Source organism: Pangasianodon hypophthalmus, chromosome 10 (assembly GCF_027358585.1).
Source record: "Pangasianodon hypophthalmus isolate fPanHyp1 chromosome 10, fPanHyp1.pri, whole genome shotgun sequence".
In the NCBI taxonomy this organism is placed as follows: Eukaryota; Metazoa; Chordata; class Actinopteri; order Siluriformes; family Pangasiidae; genus Pangasianodon; species Pangasianodon hypophthalmus.
In genome coordinates, this window is record NC_069719.1 from 2,369,666 (window position 1) to 2,386,384 (window position 16,719).

The 16,719-nt window shown below is 37.2% G+C and overlaps 1 protein-coding gene across 1 annotated transcript in view; it reads left to right on the top strand.

The window, feature by feature from the left end:
- The window catches only part of plb1 (phospholipase B1), a 100,969-nt gene that overhangs the window by 38,772 nt on the left and 45,478 nt on the right, over nucleotides 1–16,719 (top strand). Inside the window, exons 62-85 of the mRNA XM_053237647.1 lie at nucleotides 72–123; nucleotides 448–504; nucleotides 1,112–1,177; nucleotides 2,650–2,702; nucleotides 2,809–2,893; nucleotides 2,996–3,103; nucleotides 3,767–3,811; nucleotides 4,073–4,132; nucleotides 4,942–5,025; nucleotides 5,150–5,207; nucleotides 5,505–5,563; nucleotides 6,706–6,779; nucleotides 6,968–7,011; nucleotides 7,738–7,846; nucleotides 8,551–8,602; nucleotides 9,323–9,403; nucleotides 9,498–9,563; nucleotides 11,701–11,801; nucleotides 12,404–12,485; nucleotides 14,117–14,221; nucleotides 14,864–14,959; nucleotides 15,629–15,700; nucleotides 15,870–15,935; nucleotides 16,652–16,712. Coding sequence (XP_053093622.1) covers nucleotides 72–123; nucleotides 448–504; nucleotides 1,112–1,177; nucleotides 2,650–2,702; nucleotides 2,809–2,893; nucleotides 2,996–3,103; nucleotides 3,767–3,811; nucleotides 4,073–4,132; nucleotides 4,942–5,025; nucleotides 5,150–5,207; nucleotides 5,505–5,563; nucleotides 6,706–6,779; nucleotides 6,968–7,011; nucleotides 7,738–7,846; nucleotides 8,551–8,602; nucleotides 9,323–9,403; nucleotides 9,498–9,563; nucleotides 11,701–11,801; nucleotides 12,404–12,485; nucleotides 14,117–14,221; nucleotides 14,864–14,959; nucleotides 15,629–15,700; nucleotides 15,870–15,935; nucleotides 16,652–16,712 — 1,736 coding nt within the window. The remainder of the gene's footprint in view (nucleotides 1–71; nucleotides 124–447; nucleotides 505–1,111; nucleotides 1,178–2,649; nucleotides 2,703–2,808; nucleotides 2,894–2,995; nucleotides 3,104–3,766; nucleotides 3,812–4,072; nucleotides 4,133–4,941; nucleotides 5,026–5,149; nucleotides 5,208–5,504; nucleotides 5,564–6,705; nucleotides 6,780–6,967; nucleotides 7,012–7,737; nucleotides 7,847–8,550; nucleotides 8,603–9,322; nucleotides 9,404–9,497; nucleotides 9,564–11,700; nucleotides 11,802–12,403; nucleotides 12,486–14,116; nucleotides 14,222–14,863; nucleotides 14,960–15,628; nucleotides 15,701–15,869; nucleotides 15,936–16,651; nucleotides 16,713–16,719) is intronic.

Sequence of the window (16,719 nt, forward strand, 5' to 3'; positions counted from 1 at the left end):
ACACACACACACAATCCCTGATAATAAGCATGCTGGTGCTCTGAATTTGATCCTGTGTGTTGGTTTTGCAGGGGTTTCATCGAGGAAGTCGAGGATGTGGTTCAGTCGCTCAGTAATGATCAGGTACGCCATTGAGGTGGAAATTCACACACAGCCATCCCACATGCTGCTTTTACTCTACAGGAAGTGAAAATATCGCAGATTTCATGAATAGTTTTCTTAATGAGATTATTAGGAAGGTATAATTTTCCACAATCTCCTAATATTTTGCATGTAATGTTAACCAGCTGCCTAAAATCAGACGGCCGCTAACGTCATACACATCTCTTGTTAGCTGCCGATTGACTCCATGAAGGAAAATTTTATTCTTTGTTAACCCTTTCTGTTCAAAATGTACAGTTAATAAATTATGGACATTAATACGTCTGTCTCTCTGTCTCTCCTCAGTGGAAGCTTCTGCTCCTCTTTGTGTCGGCGGATGAGCTCTGCGTCTGCCCAGGCCAGGTCACACTCCACATCCTCATCCACAAATAAACACACATCACAATTACACTTCACTCTTTCATGTGCAGTGTAACAGTTTACACACTCATACTGGCTGTTTTTTTAGAAATATATTTCGATTAAAATCACCTCCAAACATCCAAACGTGAGTTTTATTCCTCCATTAAGTGTTGCTCCTCACAATCCAGCATGGCTGAAGGTGACAGGTTCAGCACACATCTTCAGCATTTCTACACAATTTCTACACAAAAAGATGCATTAAATAATTCAGACTTGTAACAATCATTAGCCTTTTTTTTAATAACTTCAAACCTAAACTGCATAATTGTTGTTAAAAAAAAGTTATGAAAGTTGTTAAATGTTGTCAATCTTTTTGAACACAAAATTTAAAGAAAAAGCTTCTTGTGTAATATTTTATACCTAAATTGTTGCATGTATTTTTCAGCACTAATGTTTTGTCCAATTTTACTCCTTTGATTTCTGTTAACTTCAGCTTCATTTAGTGATTTTTAGGAAAAGTCCAAATCTGAATTTGCATGCAGTTATTGAGTAATCTGTGTACGTTTTATATTTTATGCATGAAAGGTTCGTTCTTCTTTTCTTTTAGGCCGCTTTAGCAGTCGAGGCGACGGTGCGTAGAGTGGAGGATGCGCTGAACATACTGCATGAGAAGGTAATGAGTATAGCATGGACATTTATATTAATGACAGTGTGTGCCAGAGAAATGATTTGAATTATTCAAAGAAATAAATCGACACCATTTTCTTTTGAAATGTAGCTCATCAGCAAGGACGTGTTCGGTGTCTAAAGTTAGCGTTTTTGGTTTTGCGCTAAAGCAATGATGCTAATGTAAATAACAAGTCAATTCACTTTTATTTATATAGCACTTTAAAAGACAAGCGTCAGACAAAGTGCTACATGATAACATCAGGTAAACCCAAACAGTGATAAAATAAAATACAAACTAAATGAAATAAAACAATAAAAGTACGAAACAATTCAAAGCAATAAAGACAAAACCACAGATGAAAACACAGAACCAAAACCTGAAGACTCCATACTACAGATAATAAAGACTCAAACACCTGGCACAATAAATTCAACTGGATTTAAAAAGGTCTACCGTGAGAGATCTTTTATAAAATCGAGTAAGCTGTTCCAAATAAACTAAAGGAAGTTTTGCTACACCATAAATACTTATCTCTCTCTTCATTTCTTCATATCAAATGGATTTTTATCATGCAAACAGATTTAATCAGAAATTGTTTACGGAGCTTTTACACAAGAAATGTGATTTTTCTGTCAATTTACATATAAAGAGACTCAGTAATGTGAACTTGTTGCTTGCTTTAATTCTCAGTAATTGTCAGTGAGATGCTGTGAGTTTATACACTGATTACACTGTCAGTTTAAATCTCTTATTTATTTCAGTTACACACCAGTTTAATCAACATTTTGTGAAACTCGTTATGTTGTTTCGTATTAAAGCCCTGAACGTAAGCAATCCTAAAACAAAAATCCATAAATTAAGACAAAAAGAATAGCTGTTCGATTAGGGAAAAAGTAACGGCGCCCTATAAATGGAGGAGGAGTTGTGTGTGTTTATGGTAGCCGACATGCTGCGATAGCTGAGCTGCATTACTGGAAGATTTAGCGACACCACACACAATGTCGTCATTTAGTCATTTTCAGCTCTCTGTGAACTTCACCTTTTATGGGGTTTTGTGGGCGTGGCTAAATGTAAATGTGCCATGAACACGCTTGATAATTTACGTCTGATTGCCGCTTATCAACATGAATACAAAGAAACTTTTGAAGTAAATCCAGTTGGAATGTTTTCCTCAGTTTGGCTACAAAAACATTTACACACAACTTTACTAAAAGATTAATAAATGATGTACAATGTTTTTGAATTAAAAAATCCTTACTCACAAATTGAAGTTCACTGTGAAACCGTGTATATCCTCACAGCAAAGCTAAAGAAGGAAACATAAGACAATAAACGGATCTTGACTCATTGACTTTATTTGGAAACAATGGATAATCGTGTACATTCATCTTCCTTTTTTTGGCCAAAATATTCCTTTAACAAGTGGCTTTTATGCCAGCTTTGAAAAAAAAAATAACACAATATTCTGTTCTCAGCTGGATCACACTCTGGTTCATGTTGTGGTTTGGGGAGGCCGAACTGATGGCAGGTACGTCTTCATCGCTTGACAAAAAAGAAATGTATTATTTGACCTTTTAAAATGAATGTATTACATTATCATGTGTGTGTTTGTGTGTGTGTGTGTGTGCTTGTAGAATATGTGAGTGTGAAGAGGGTGTCAGTGCAGACACACAGACATGGAGCAGACTGGAGAGAGCTACGATTATGGCTAATATTCAGGTATTTTAGGGACATCATTGTCTGTGGTATATGGATTTCTCAGGGCCGGCGCAAATGTGAACGTGTGTGTGTGTGTGTGTGTGTGTGTGTGTGTGTGTGTAGGAGAGGCTGGGTGCCCTCCTACAGAAGCATCATCAATGGACCGATGGAGAAAACTTCACTGTGGCGCTGCAATCCAGTCCAACATACTTCGATTCTTCAGATGATTCAGTGAGTCAAATTCACAGAATCATTCATGACTCTTTCCAGACTCATTAAGCACACTAAACTAAACTAAATGCTTAAAGAACATCACACCTGAGATATCAACATGCTTACATTTCAGTTAATGTGATGGAAAGATTCAGTGATTCAGTGAATCAAAATCATGAACTCTTTAAAAGATTGTGTATCAACATTCTATACTTATAACAGTACACACACATTGCTTGCTAATTAAAATCTGATTTTTTGGGAATTATTTCCTCTATAACAATATCAGAAATGCACAGTTGAAAACAGGACTTGATTTTTACTTAGACTTGGATTTGCAGAAAGGAAGGAAACAACCTTTTAAACTGTCACCAAATTGCACCATAAACATTTATTATTTACCTTCTAAGTAAATTTTCCTCTTAGAAAGGTTAGGCTTCCTGTTTCAGAGCCCAACTGAAGTTGAGTTACACCATTTGAAAGTGTTAGTTTAGCGGAATAGTACTTTAGTGGAAATCCTTAATAATAAGTGGAGAACATTTTAGCTGACATCAATTCACCGATTCATGACAGATTCTTCAGGTTGCTAGGCTACTCGGGTCTTTTTCCATCTCTTTTTGTTCACAAACACTAAAGTGGTCTATATGGACAGTGATCTTAAATGATGTTTCTGTGCTGCAGGTGGAAAGTGACTCGGAGACGCTCATGCAGGTGTGGAGCAAACTGGTGAGTTTATCTCAGAGATTCGTGTTACAGAACAATAATATAAGACACACAGCGTCCTGCCGCTTGTAAAACGTCTCTGTGATAAAAACTTACTACACAGATGAATCGATTAGTTTAGATCAGATCAGATCAGATAGACTAGATGCGGATAAACCCAAGGCTGTCACTGTAGATAACCTAATCTTAACAACCACCATTGTTCAAAATGTCACTGATATCATACTGATCCTGTTTTAACCAATCACACTGTTTTATTTGCAGTTGCAGCCAATGGGGTCTGAGGTGGAGGGGCCGGGCATCGCTGTTCCCTGCCCTACACATGTGAGTGCGGGTGAACGACCTGAGGGTCAAGGCTTTTTATTACTTATTACTTTTATTACTTACTGATATAATACCTCATATTTTACAATCCCTGTGTGAGTCTCTGTGAATGGCTGAGCAAAGGAGTACTGTACCCTTATTATTATTATTATTATTATTATTATTATTATTATTATTCATTTACATTGGGTTCATTAATATTCATTACCATCATTTTGTAGTTTCCTTCATATTAATTACAGTATGATATATTAGAAATATGTTGTGTATTAATTTTCTTGGAAAATTTATTCATTTTAGAAAATATATATTTTTGTATTTATCTATTTTTTTAATGTAATTTAAATTTGATCATATTTTTCTTATCACAAATCAAAAACACACTGATTTTTAGATGTTTTGGTTATAAAATGACAATATAATATTATTTTATTATAATACTAAAAATAAGTATAGAAATAAATACTTTTATATAATATATAAAAAATAAACTATTTCTCATTCTTTTTACCCTATTCCAATTAGTATTAGTGGCACCAATATGCAAATTAAGTTCTTTATTACATCTATTAAATTTAATTATATAATTACATAATTTATTATATTATTTTTTTTTTCAATTTGCAATAAATATTTAGTTCTTTATTTCTTTTACTTTAATAAGCCTACAGTGATGTAACATTTTGCTCCACGTCAGTTTACACACAAAGTGTGTTGCACTCAAATTCTCTAGCATTGTCTCTCTCTCTCTGTCTGCACACACACACACACACACACACACACGCATTAATTCGGTTGCTCTTGTCTAGGAGAAGCCGTATCTGTACACACACCGTAACTCGCCCGTCCAGCCAGAGAGTGAAACATACAGTGCAGAAGAACAGATCGAACCAGTGAGTCTTTCTCTTTCTCACTCTCTCTCTTTCATATGTGTGTGTGTGTGTGTGTTTGTGCTTTATGTTTCTGGATGTTTATATGTTTATATTTACATTTTATCTGTGTGTATTGTCTCAAAAGCTGTCTACCAGTTTTCCATGTACCGTTATAAGTCCTTCTCCCTCAGTCCCCACCTCAGGTGAAGCTCACACACACACACACACACACACACACACACACACACATATATCACATACTGAGAATAAAGGTGCTGATTGAAATGCTTAGATTGTGAGATGAACTTTTTCAGGGCCAGAAAATTGCAAAGAGAAGCCTGAAATGAAGAATGTTTAATACACTGTGACAGTTTTATAAATATTACAGTTTTATAAATATTACAGGTCTAGAGACAGATAAAAAAAATTATGAACTGATCCTCTAAGCTTATAATGTAGTCTAAAATGTTGTTTCTGATGTTTCCCTCCTCGGGTTGTAGTGCATTTGCTCCGACCTGCAGATATCAAAGTGGTGGCGGCGTTAGGAGACTCGCTCACTGTGAGTTATTATCAATACGTGGCAATATGTACACACACACACATACACACACACACACACATGCTTCATGACAGCCAGAGCAGCTTTACTTTTTACTGACATCTCCTACTTTGTCTTTGTGAAGTTCTTTAGACTTGCTAATGTGATTCCTGACGCTATATGACACACTGTTATCTGTAAACATGGACAAAAGGACATAGATCGAAAAACATTCATAGCTCCATCTTTCTTCCTCAACATTTAATTTGGTCTCACCCCACCCCAGGGTCAGACTCAGGTAGGGGGCGTGGCCTAAAATCTAATGGCAGAGATTGTACAACTGTAGAAATCATTCAGTTAGTAATATACAGTAGTTTATGTGTAACTCGTACATACAATATTTTAATATGGACTTTTACCACTATTGTATGTTACTGAGCCAAATATTGTATTTTAAAGTGAGTGTGTGATGATTTAGTCATGAATCTTTGCTCAGTATAAAACACTGGCTGAGGGGGTGTAGAGCTGAAAACCTCCACGTAAAAATGGTGAAGGAGAAAGCACCCAAGCGCAGAGAACACTGAGCCAGCTCTACATAAATTATATAAATAACTAGTTTAAAACATTTTGCACCCAGCGTTTATTTTCTCTTTTTGTTCGTCATTCCAAATCTCCAGAATACACTACATTTCTGCAGAGCTACAGTTCTGTCCTTTGGCTCAGCTTCTAGCTCAGATTATCAGCTTATGATCTACTAAGCCAAAATCTAGATAGACCTCACTGCAGAACCAAAAGTCCAGGGGGTGGAGCTGGATCTGATCCAACTCCTCCTACAACCCCAACCCTAACCTACACAACGCTGAACAACATGAAACAACATATTACACACCCTTATCCAACTGAGTTGTTGCCTTTTGGCTTAGGCCTAGGTAGGAGGAGCTGGATCAGCCATGACAGACCAAAACATCTCGCCATATTAGAGAATTCTTTCATAAACAACATTATTATATTTTAGATTGTGCACAGTGTTATATACAGTATATAGATCATGGTGTATATAGGTTTCACAGCATGCTGCATTATTTTGGCAAGACATAACATCATGACATCACAGCTGTTTCAGAAGTGTTGCTAATGATAAGTGATGTCACTTCCTTGAACAGGCAGGATATGGAGCGGGCTCCGGTCAGAATGACCTTCTCGGTGTTTTGACAGAGTATCGTGGTCTCTCATGGAGGTAAAGCTCATGCACACACACACACACACACACACACACACACACACACACACAAAACACCCTGAGAACAGCAATAAAACCCACAGATTAAAAGCATGAACTAATTTCTATTTACTCATTTTTTTTACTCCTTTTATCAACACAATGTCAGTTAATATTTCTCTTGTATTTTGTGACTTTCTCTGTAGCGTCGGAGGCGATAAGGATCTCTCAACTGTGACCACCTTAGCAAGTGTGTACAACATCACTCTTTACCTTCGCATCTAATGCAGTTTCAACTAGCCCTGCACTCCTCCATGAGATTCTGACAAGCTGTTGATAATAGATAATACTGTGTTATGATTTCGCTGAGCTGATATCTACTCACTGATATCAGATGACATCGTTCTATCACCCAGCCTTAGTGTCTGACCAGCTAAACCATGTGCTTTGCGTCAGATCAGAAAACGTCCATGTCTATGGAGGAATATTCAGAATTATTTTAAATAGATAAGTGCTGTGTGCATATTAGGGATGTAACAGAATACAAATACATTATTATATACAGAAATCTCTAAACAGATACAAATAAAGATACAAATCTGTATTTTTTATACAGCTTGGCAGAACGTTAGCACTAGAGGTGTGTATTGGGACACGGGGTCCTGCAGGATACGGGAAAAAAAGAAAGACCATACTTACAAATATATATAAAACTATATATATATATATATATATATATATATATATATATATATATATATATATATATATATATATATATAATCATAACATATCTCTAATTGAGACCAGATATATATTGTGTAATGTGACAATAAAGAAATCATAATACAATGAAAAGTGAGTATAATTAATTCAATTTTGCACAAAGAAATATGTATTTATTAAAATTTATTCATGCTCAGGTTCTGTACTATTTTGCATTAAATGCTTGATTGTAGTTTGTGTTGTTTTTCAGACATCCTGAGAAAGTTTAACCCTTCACTCACCGGCTTCTCCACCGGGACAGGCAAAGCCACCACAACACAGGCGTTCCTCAACCAGGCTGTAGGTGGAGCCAAGAGCAAGTCAGTACCTCCACCCACCAAACAAATCAAACAAATATACTACTTTTACTTCATCATTTAGCATTTTTAGCTTGAATTAATTAGTACAGTCCTCTGCTTTCAGCCTATAAGAACACATTGTTTTGTCCCACAGTGTTTTATTCTGCTTATACCAATGTAATTTGCCAACAATTACAACGTTTTTGAACGTCCACAAAACAAACTTGTTCCTGTTCTCACTTATGTTATAGCAGTTAGAAACAGTCGTTCCCTCCCCAGCCTCTCTTTTTTCTCTCAGCTTTACCTCTGACTGTTACAAAGAACTGACACTGGAGACTCCTTCCATAAATGTTAAATAACATAAACTCCTTACAGAAAAATTTGCCTTATCAGTGATTACACACGTTATTATTCTATTTATGTGGATCGTCTGCTGTAAATGAGTCCCTGTAAATGAGTTGTCACTATAGAAACGATAACATATTAGAACGAGCGCATTAATATAAACCTGTGATTTGCAGCTGCACTACTGTCAGAGCTGCCGTTATAGAAAATTAATCAACACCTTCTGGCCAATCAGAATCTAGAATTCATCAGCACAGTGGTGTAATCTATAATAAGTAGATCTTTTAACACAACTGTAGATGAATAAGTGAACAAAGGAATGAAACAACAATTGAGTTGTGTCTACATTATGCGTAATTCACGATGGCTTCCTGTTTCAGAGACTTGCCCTCGCAGGCACAAGCCCTCATCTCAAGAATGAAAAGTGACTCGGTGAGACTACGCTAATCACACAAACTTTATCTGTCTTAACATTATTATTACTTCATTTTTCTTAACCATTTTCATTGTTATATCCACGTTGATTAAAGATGTTTACCTTTCAATCATTGATAAAAAATAATAATAATAATAATAATAATAATAATAATAAATCAGTAATTTAAGTATAATTAGTTAAAATTAAATAAGTATTTTGTCAGATATTGTCTGTTACCTCATAAGTGTAACATGGGCTAAACATTTTCTACATTGGCTAGCTAGGTACGTAGCTTGGGGTTTGCTAGCTTGTTAATATCTGGTGAAGTTAAGCTGTTAGCTCTTATTATGATTAAGCTGCACTTTAAATGTGTACATTTGTGATGTAAATTGTCTTGAAGTCTTTCACGGTGTGTATATATGTTATTTTAAATCTTTCAAGTCTGTTCAAGTTAGCTAGTTGTTAGCACTTTTGGTTGCTAGCATGCAGTTAGTTTGCTATAGCTTTCCTGAACGTTTTCAGACTGAACGTTTTTGCCTTCAAACTTTCCTGAATATTTTATTTGTCACCATAAAGCTGAATGAAATACATCAGTGACATGTATAAAGGGTTAATCTTTACGCCGTAGCATTAAAGTATTTATTAATGTTAAGACAAACAGTGACAAACACACTTAGCAGCATCCATAATGTCTCTCTCTCTCTCTCTCTCTCTCTCTCTCTCTCTCTGTCTAGCGCATTAATTTTCAAAACCACTGGAAGGTCATCACGGTGTTCATCGGAGGAAATGATCTGTGTGAATACTGCACAAACCTGGTACACCTGACTTTTATTAGGATATTTCATAAATATGTGATTAATAAAGATTTGATTTGATTGTAATGCATATCATGTTTTCATCTTCTTCTAGAACCTTTACTCTGCTGATAATTTTGCGAAAAACATCCGTGACGCTTTGGACATCTTACATCGAGAGGTGAAAATATGAGATTCATGTTTATAAAAAAATCTAAAAGAGATGCAGGGGTTAGAGGATGTGACTTTTTCAGAATGGTGATAGACAGTGAAAGAGGCGTGGCCTTTGCATCTGTCAGTCTCAGTGTAGAGGCGTGGCCTTTGCATCTGTCAGTCTCAGTGTAGAGGTGTGGCCTTTGCATCTGTCAGTCTCAGTGTAGAGGCGTGGCCTTTGCATCTGTCAGTCTCAGTGTAGAGGCGTGGCCTTTGCATCTGTCAGTCTCAGTGTAGAGGCGTGGCCTTTGTATCTGTCAGTCTCAGTGAAGGAGGCGTGGCCTTTGCATCTGTCAGTCTCAGTGAAGGAGGCGTGGCCTTTGTATCTGTCAGTCTCAGTGAAGGAGGCGTGGCCTTTGCATCTGTCAGTCTCAGTGTAGAGGTGTGGCCTTTGCATCTGTCAGTCTCAGTGTAGAGGTGTGGCCGTTGTATCTGTCAGTCTCAGTGTAGAGGCGTGGCCTTTGTATCTGTCAGTCTCAGTGAAGGAGGCGTGGCCTTTGCATCTGTCAGTCTCAGTGTAGAGGTGTGGCCTTTGCATCTGTCAGTCTCAGTGTAGAGGCGTGGCCTTTGCATCTGTCAGTCTCAGTGTAGAGGCGTGGCCTTTGTATCTGTCAGTCTCAGTGAAGGAGGCGTGGCCTTTGTATCTGTCAGTCTCAGTGAAGGAGGCGTGGCCTTTGTATCTGTCAGTCTCAGTGAAGGAGGCGTGGCCTTTGCATCTGTCAGTCTCAGTGTAGAGGTGTGGCCTTTGCATCTGTCAGTCTCAGTGTAGAGGCGTGGCCTTTGTATCTGTCAGTCTCAGTGAAGGAGGCGTGGCCTTTGTATCTGTCAGTCTCAGTGAAGGAGGCGTGGCCTTTGTATCTGTCAGTCTCAGTGAAGGAGGCGTGGCCTTTGTATCTGTCAGTCTCAGTGAAGGAGGCGTGGCCTTTGCATCTGTCAGTCTCAGTGTAGAGGTGTGGCCTTTGCATCTGTCAGTCTCAGTGTAGAGGTGTGGCCTTTGTATCTGTCAATCTCAGTGAAGGAGGCGTGACCTTTGTATCTGTCAGTCTCAGTGAAGGAGGCGTGGCCTTTGCATCTGTCAGTCTCAGTGTAGAGGTGTGGCCTTTGTATCTGTCAGTCTCAGTGAAGGAGGCGTGGCCTTTGTATCTGTCAGTCTCAGTGTAGAGGCGTGGCCTTTGCATCTGTCAGTCTCAGTGTAGAGGTGTGGCCTTTGTATCTGTCAGTCTCAGTGTAGAGGTGTGGCCTTTGCATCTGTCAGTCTCAGTGAAGGAGGCGTGGCCTTTGTATCTGTCAGTCTCAGTGAAGGAGGTGTGGCCTTTGTATCTGTCAGTCTCAGTGAAGGAGGCGTGGCCTTTGTATCTGTCAGTCTCAGTGAAGGAGGCATGACATCTACGTCTGTGAGTCCCAATGAAGGAGGTGTGGTTTGTGTGTCAGTCACAGTAATGGAGGTGTGGCCTCTGCTTGCATGAGATGCAGCAGAGGTGTAGCCTCTGTGTCCATCAGTCCAAGTGAAGGAGGAGTGGGCTCTGTACCTGTCAGTCCCAATGAAGCAGGTGTGGCTTCGCTTTTCTTAGGTTTCAGTGACGGAGGTCTGGCCTCTGTTTCAGTAGGTTTCAGTGAAGGAGGTGTGGCTTTTGTGTCAGTGGAGGAGGTGTGGCCTCTCTGTGTATCAGTTGCAGTGAGTAAGGTGTGATTTTTATTTCAGTCCCAGTGAAGCTAAATTTATTTTGCACAGCCACTCTCACTCTCTGCTTTAAATCTCCCACACATCCATCATTATCATATGACTCTGGACTGAGAGACTCACACCCCTACTGCGCTGAGGGCAAAAAGGAAAGCAAAGAAGTACAGTCAGTATATGAATGAGTCATTAAAGCACACTGGGAATGAAACCAGTAAACAGTCAGCGCTAGGTAATACTCAAGTTTACATTTCTTTTATCCAAAGTGACTTCCGGCTCTAGAGTCCAGCGCTGGCTCTCTGGCAGCGCTGGGAGTTAAACTCAGAGACTTACGGTAATTAAGTTTAGATCCTAGTGTATGATGTGTGATATTCTGTGCCTGTGCGTGCATGTGTGTGTTTCTCTGAATTCCTGTCTTGTTGTGTAGGTTCCTCGTGCTCTAGTGAATCTGGTGGAAATTTTCAACATCGCTCCACTGCGCCAGCTGCATCAGGACTCCACACTCGGCTGTCCCACCTGGGTGGTCAAGTGAGTGAATGAGCCTCCGGTTCATAATGCTAAATATTTAACGCCTTTTAGATCAAGTCTTATAGCAGGGCAAGTGTGTATCAGCTCGGTCCTTACAGCGAAAATGGGCTCTTTTTCAGCTTCACCTTAGAGCTGGTCTGTAGGATGATATAATAGCAATATTGTGATAAATGATGACACAATAGGCTTTTCTGAGATAGGGTGACTATGGTGATCTTTTTTTATTAAATTTCATTCGTTTAAAAAAAATTAAAAATAATTACAAACTGACTAGATGCAGCTGTGCTAAATATTTATGTATTTATTTTTATAAAAAGCTTTTTTTTAAATATAAAAAAAATGAATACATTTATTTTTGTAGGCATTAATGAAATAAAATGTAATAAGGCAACGCTACTGTTTTGCTGGCAATTTGTTTGCAAATCTCTATAAGAGACACACTGTGTATAATAAATTGTAGAAATGCCTTTGAGAATCATGATGATATTTTATCACTTCTTTATCACCTACTATATAGGTGACATTTTAGGTGTAAAAATCGTGTCTGTAGCATTACGCTGGAAATATTGAATTGTTTGAGTGTGTGTGTGTGTGTGTTACAGGAATGTATGTCCCTGTGTGGTGAACCCTGCAGAAGGATCGTCAGAACTGAAGGCTTTAACAGATATGAACACAGCATATCAGGTGTGCACATGATAGCAACATATTTTATTCTTAAAATGTAGGTGAATTAGCTTGAGGATGGGAATTCATATTTACCTCTGCATCATGTGTGATTTTTTTTGTAGGTTGCTGGTAATGACAAAATGTAAATTTAAGGATTTGAGCTTTTTTAATGTGTGTTTTTCCAGATTTTATTATAGTTTTGTTAAACAGGAAAGCTCTACTGGGACTTTTCAAATGACAATAAAAAGGAACCTGAGTGCAGGACATTGGACAAATAAATTATAATGAATAAAAAATCCAACATTTATAATGCAATCATAAACAATAAGGACATAAAAAGACATAAAAAGCTTATCATGAACAATCCAGTGCAATCCAGTAAGACTGAAAGAAATATGAAAGTTAAAAAAGGGGAAATATCTTTAAAAAAACAAAACAAGAACACTCCTAATCAAAATCCATTAAAACTTAAAATGACAATCTGATACTCCAGTATAAAGTGTTAATGTGTTCTGTGTTTCCTTTCACTGCCCAGTGACAAAACTAGCACAAGGTTAACTTCTCAGTTGAGTGTTTTGCTTTCTGAAAACTCTTGAGATGCTGATATATTTGAAAAATCGAATTTTGATTTGTAGCTCACTTTAACCCGCGCTTGCACTTTATGACTAAACAATGATTTGCTGTCAGCAACCAATTTTTTTGAATCACGCAGTGTGAGGGGCTAAAAGATGCCAGAAAAAAGCATTTCACTGAGCTGTTTTTCTGACATTTTAGAAATTGGAAATCAGTGTTTTCTTGGACACTCACAAATAAAGTGGCAATTACCCAAATATATTTGTTCCATTTAAAAAAAAATCCAATTTCATTCCAAGAAAACAACTTGCCTTGGTTGTTATTTGCTAGTGCAATAAAGTTCTTTAATTTAATCGTCCAACGCATTTCAAGTGGCAGCTTGTTCTCCTCTTTATTGAAAGCAGAAAACATCAATTTTTAAAGATAGTAGTAAAACAGCAGTTTTGTTTCTATTAACACATGGTTGCAATGCTAATCACGATTGAGTGACCTGTCTGCTTTCAGTTTGCACCCATACGTGAGAAAGCAGCTCTGCCTTTGATTTGCGGTTGTTGTGTTAAATTATCATTATTAAAATGTAATAAGGGACAAATCTTTGATTAAAATATTGTGGAAACACCGCAGGTTCAACAAATGTTAATGAAGCTGGAACACCGATATTAAACACAGACATTTATAAGACCAAAAGTCTTGAAAAAGTAAAACTAGATAATATTATATTATAGACATTATGATTGATATATTTATATTATGATAGCAGGAAAATTGAGAAGAAATGCAAGTAAACTTGTGTATTGTCCGTTCCAAGAGATAGTCAGGCGAACTTACAGTCTTTGCTATCATTAGTGTGTGTGTCATTAGCTTTCTGATATGATTTTAATATCAGAAAGGTCAGGTCATGGTATCGAGAGGTCAAGTCATGCAGTTTGAGCAGGAATCAGAGACGAGATCTTTCTCATTGTAAATACACATTTCACTTTAAAGGGTTAATATAGTGCACATGTCCAGATGATGATGACGATTATGATGTTGGTGTGTGTGTGTGTGTGTGTGTGTGTGTTTGCGTGTGTTCTCAGACTGCAACGAGGAATCTGGTGGCCTCTGGCCGCTATAACACACGCTCAGACTTCAACGTGGTCTTACAGCCATTTTTCAGAAAAGTGTACTTTCCAGTGCTGTCGGTAAGAAAAGAAAAAACTGCATTCATAATTCTTTTTGTTCAACCTGAACAACTGTTTAAATTCACATCTCTGTCTCATTTCTTTCCTCTTATGTAGCTTTTGTTGTAAGCATTCCTTGATTACTTGATCAAATACTATATTTGTTTGGATTTTAAACAGATTCGTGCCCTCCAGAATTATTGGCCCCCTTTATAAAAATCAGCAAAAATGACTTTTAAAATAAAACTTCTACACAATAGTTAAAAAAATTCCACTCAGCAAGAACAATAGGAGAAATTATTTAAATCCAGGGATATAGAATAAATTAAGAATATACCTAAGCTTGACCTAAGCAGGACTACGTGTGTCTCCGTTACAAAATATGACTTATAAAGGAGTTGGTCATTTTGAAACTGGGAATTTGTTTAAGCTTAAAACTAAAACTATACAATGTCTGTGTAAGTTTAAGCTCAAAATATCACTTATTGCATGTTTTATTTAGAAATCTCTACTCATTTTGTGAAGGGTACCAAAAACTCTGGAGGGCTCTGTTCATTTTAAACCCATCTTTCTGATTTTTTAACAGGTTCATGGTAATATCATGTATTCAGCTTTTCATCTTCTAGTAAAATGTGCATCTTTAAACTTTTGTACCTCACTCAGGATGGAAGGCCCGATCGTTCCTTCTTCGCTGGAGATTGTTTCCATTTCAGTCAGAAATCTCACACTCTCATGGCCCGAGCTCTCTGGAACAACATGGTGGGTTTTACAGAAATATTCATATTAATACAGTATTAACACTTCACTATTACTGCTCTAATAAATGAACATTATTGCAAAGATGTTTTAAGAATATCTCAATCACACACACACACACACACACTTGTCATATTTATCATGGATAATAAATTGCTTTGGACTATGACACAGCTTGGTTAGAGAAAAAAAAATACATTGTTTCACTGTATTATTTGCATTATAGGGTCATGAGTAGGGTTACGCAAAACAACCAAAATATCATATCACAATATTTTCCTACTATAGATATATAGATAGATAGATAGATAGATAGATAGATAGATAGATAGATACAGATATAGAGAAGATTGATTGATTCAACAGCCAAATATATAAGTATTTGGACAGTGACCCAATTTTGGTAATCTTGCCTCTGTACACCACCACAATGGATTAGAAATGAATGTGGTCAAGATGTGACTGAAGTGTAGACTTTCAGCTTTTGAGGCTTTTATCCAAGGCGACTTATAACTGAGCAGCTGAAGGTTAAGGGTCTTGCTCAAGGACACAATCATGGCAGCTTGGTGATGCTGGGAATTAAACTCACCATCTTATTTTAGATATTATAAATGCACATATGTTGTTTATGATGTGTGTGTCATTTCTAACATGTGTGTGTCTCTGTTTCAGTTGGAGCCTATAAGCAGTAAAACCACGTCTACAAACTTCAACACGGGCGTGACTATGAAGTGTCCTTCTACTGTAAGCTGTTTTTAAGGCCACATTCACAAGCACATTTTCTTATTATTTCTTTTCAATTCAGTTTTATTTCTATAGACATTGTACAAAAAGCAGCTTTTCAGAACTCAGTTTGAAAAAAACTGTTTATAGTATTACAAGTGCTTAATTTTCATTTCTTTATTTTATTTAGAGTAACCCTTATTTTTCGACCAATGGGAAAAGCTTATTGAAATATGTAGCCACACCCACGACTGCGGTGAGTAAATAACCCCAACATCATCCAGCTGAATCAATGAATCAGTATTATGACAATATCGCACTGCTGTATATGTGTATAATTCTGGATTCTGATTGGTCAGAAGGTGTTGATTAATTTTCTAGAACAGCAGCTCTGACAGTACGCAGCTTTACTGTATACTAATGCGCTCGTTCTAATACTTTATCGTTTCTATAGTAACAGCTCATTCACAGGGACTTGTACAGCAGACGCCCCACATAAACTGATTAAAAAATGTGTAATCGTTGATATGGTGAAGTTTTCTGTAGGAGTTTATTTAATATTTATGGAAGGAGTCTCCAGTGTCAGCGCTGTAACTTTAAGTTTTCCGACATCTCCAGGACAGAGGAGTTTACGCTTTGTGGTTTCTATGTAACATGATAAGATGTGGGTTTTTTTGTCTTATTAACTTCAAGACATAGAAAAACGAGACACTAGTGAAGGAACAACTGTAACTGTAAATGGATAAAAAGTATGAAAGTGTAGTTCTTTAATAAATATAAAATTTGTACTTGTTAGTAAATTTCTGTGGTGTAAGAGAAATAAAATACTCAACGTCCAGGTGGTAAGAGTAACTCGGCTTTATCACACCACACCGTCACTGATTAGTTTTCTATAACAGCACAACACAGAGTGTTTTATTCCTTACTTATTCCATTCTTTTCTCTTTGTGTTGTGTGTGTGTGTGTATGCAGAACTGGGGCAGTGACTTCTCATGCGTGCACACCGCTCCCTCAGACACCGTACCTGCCTCAGGTGAGAC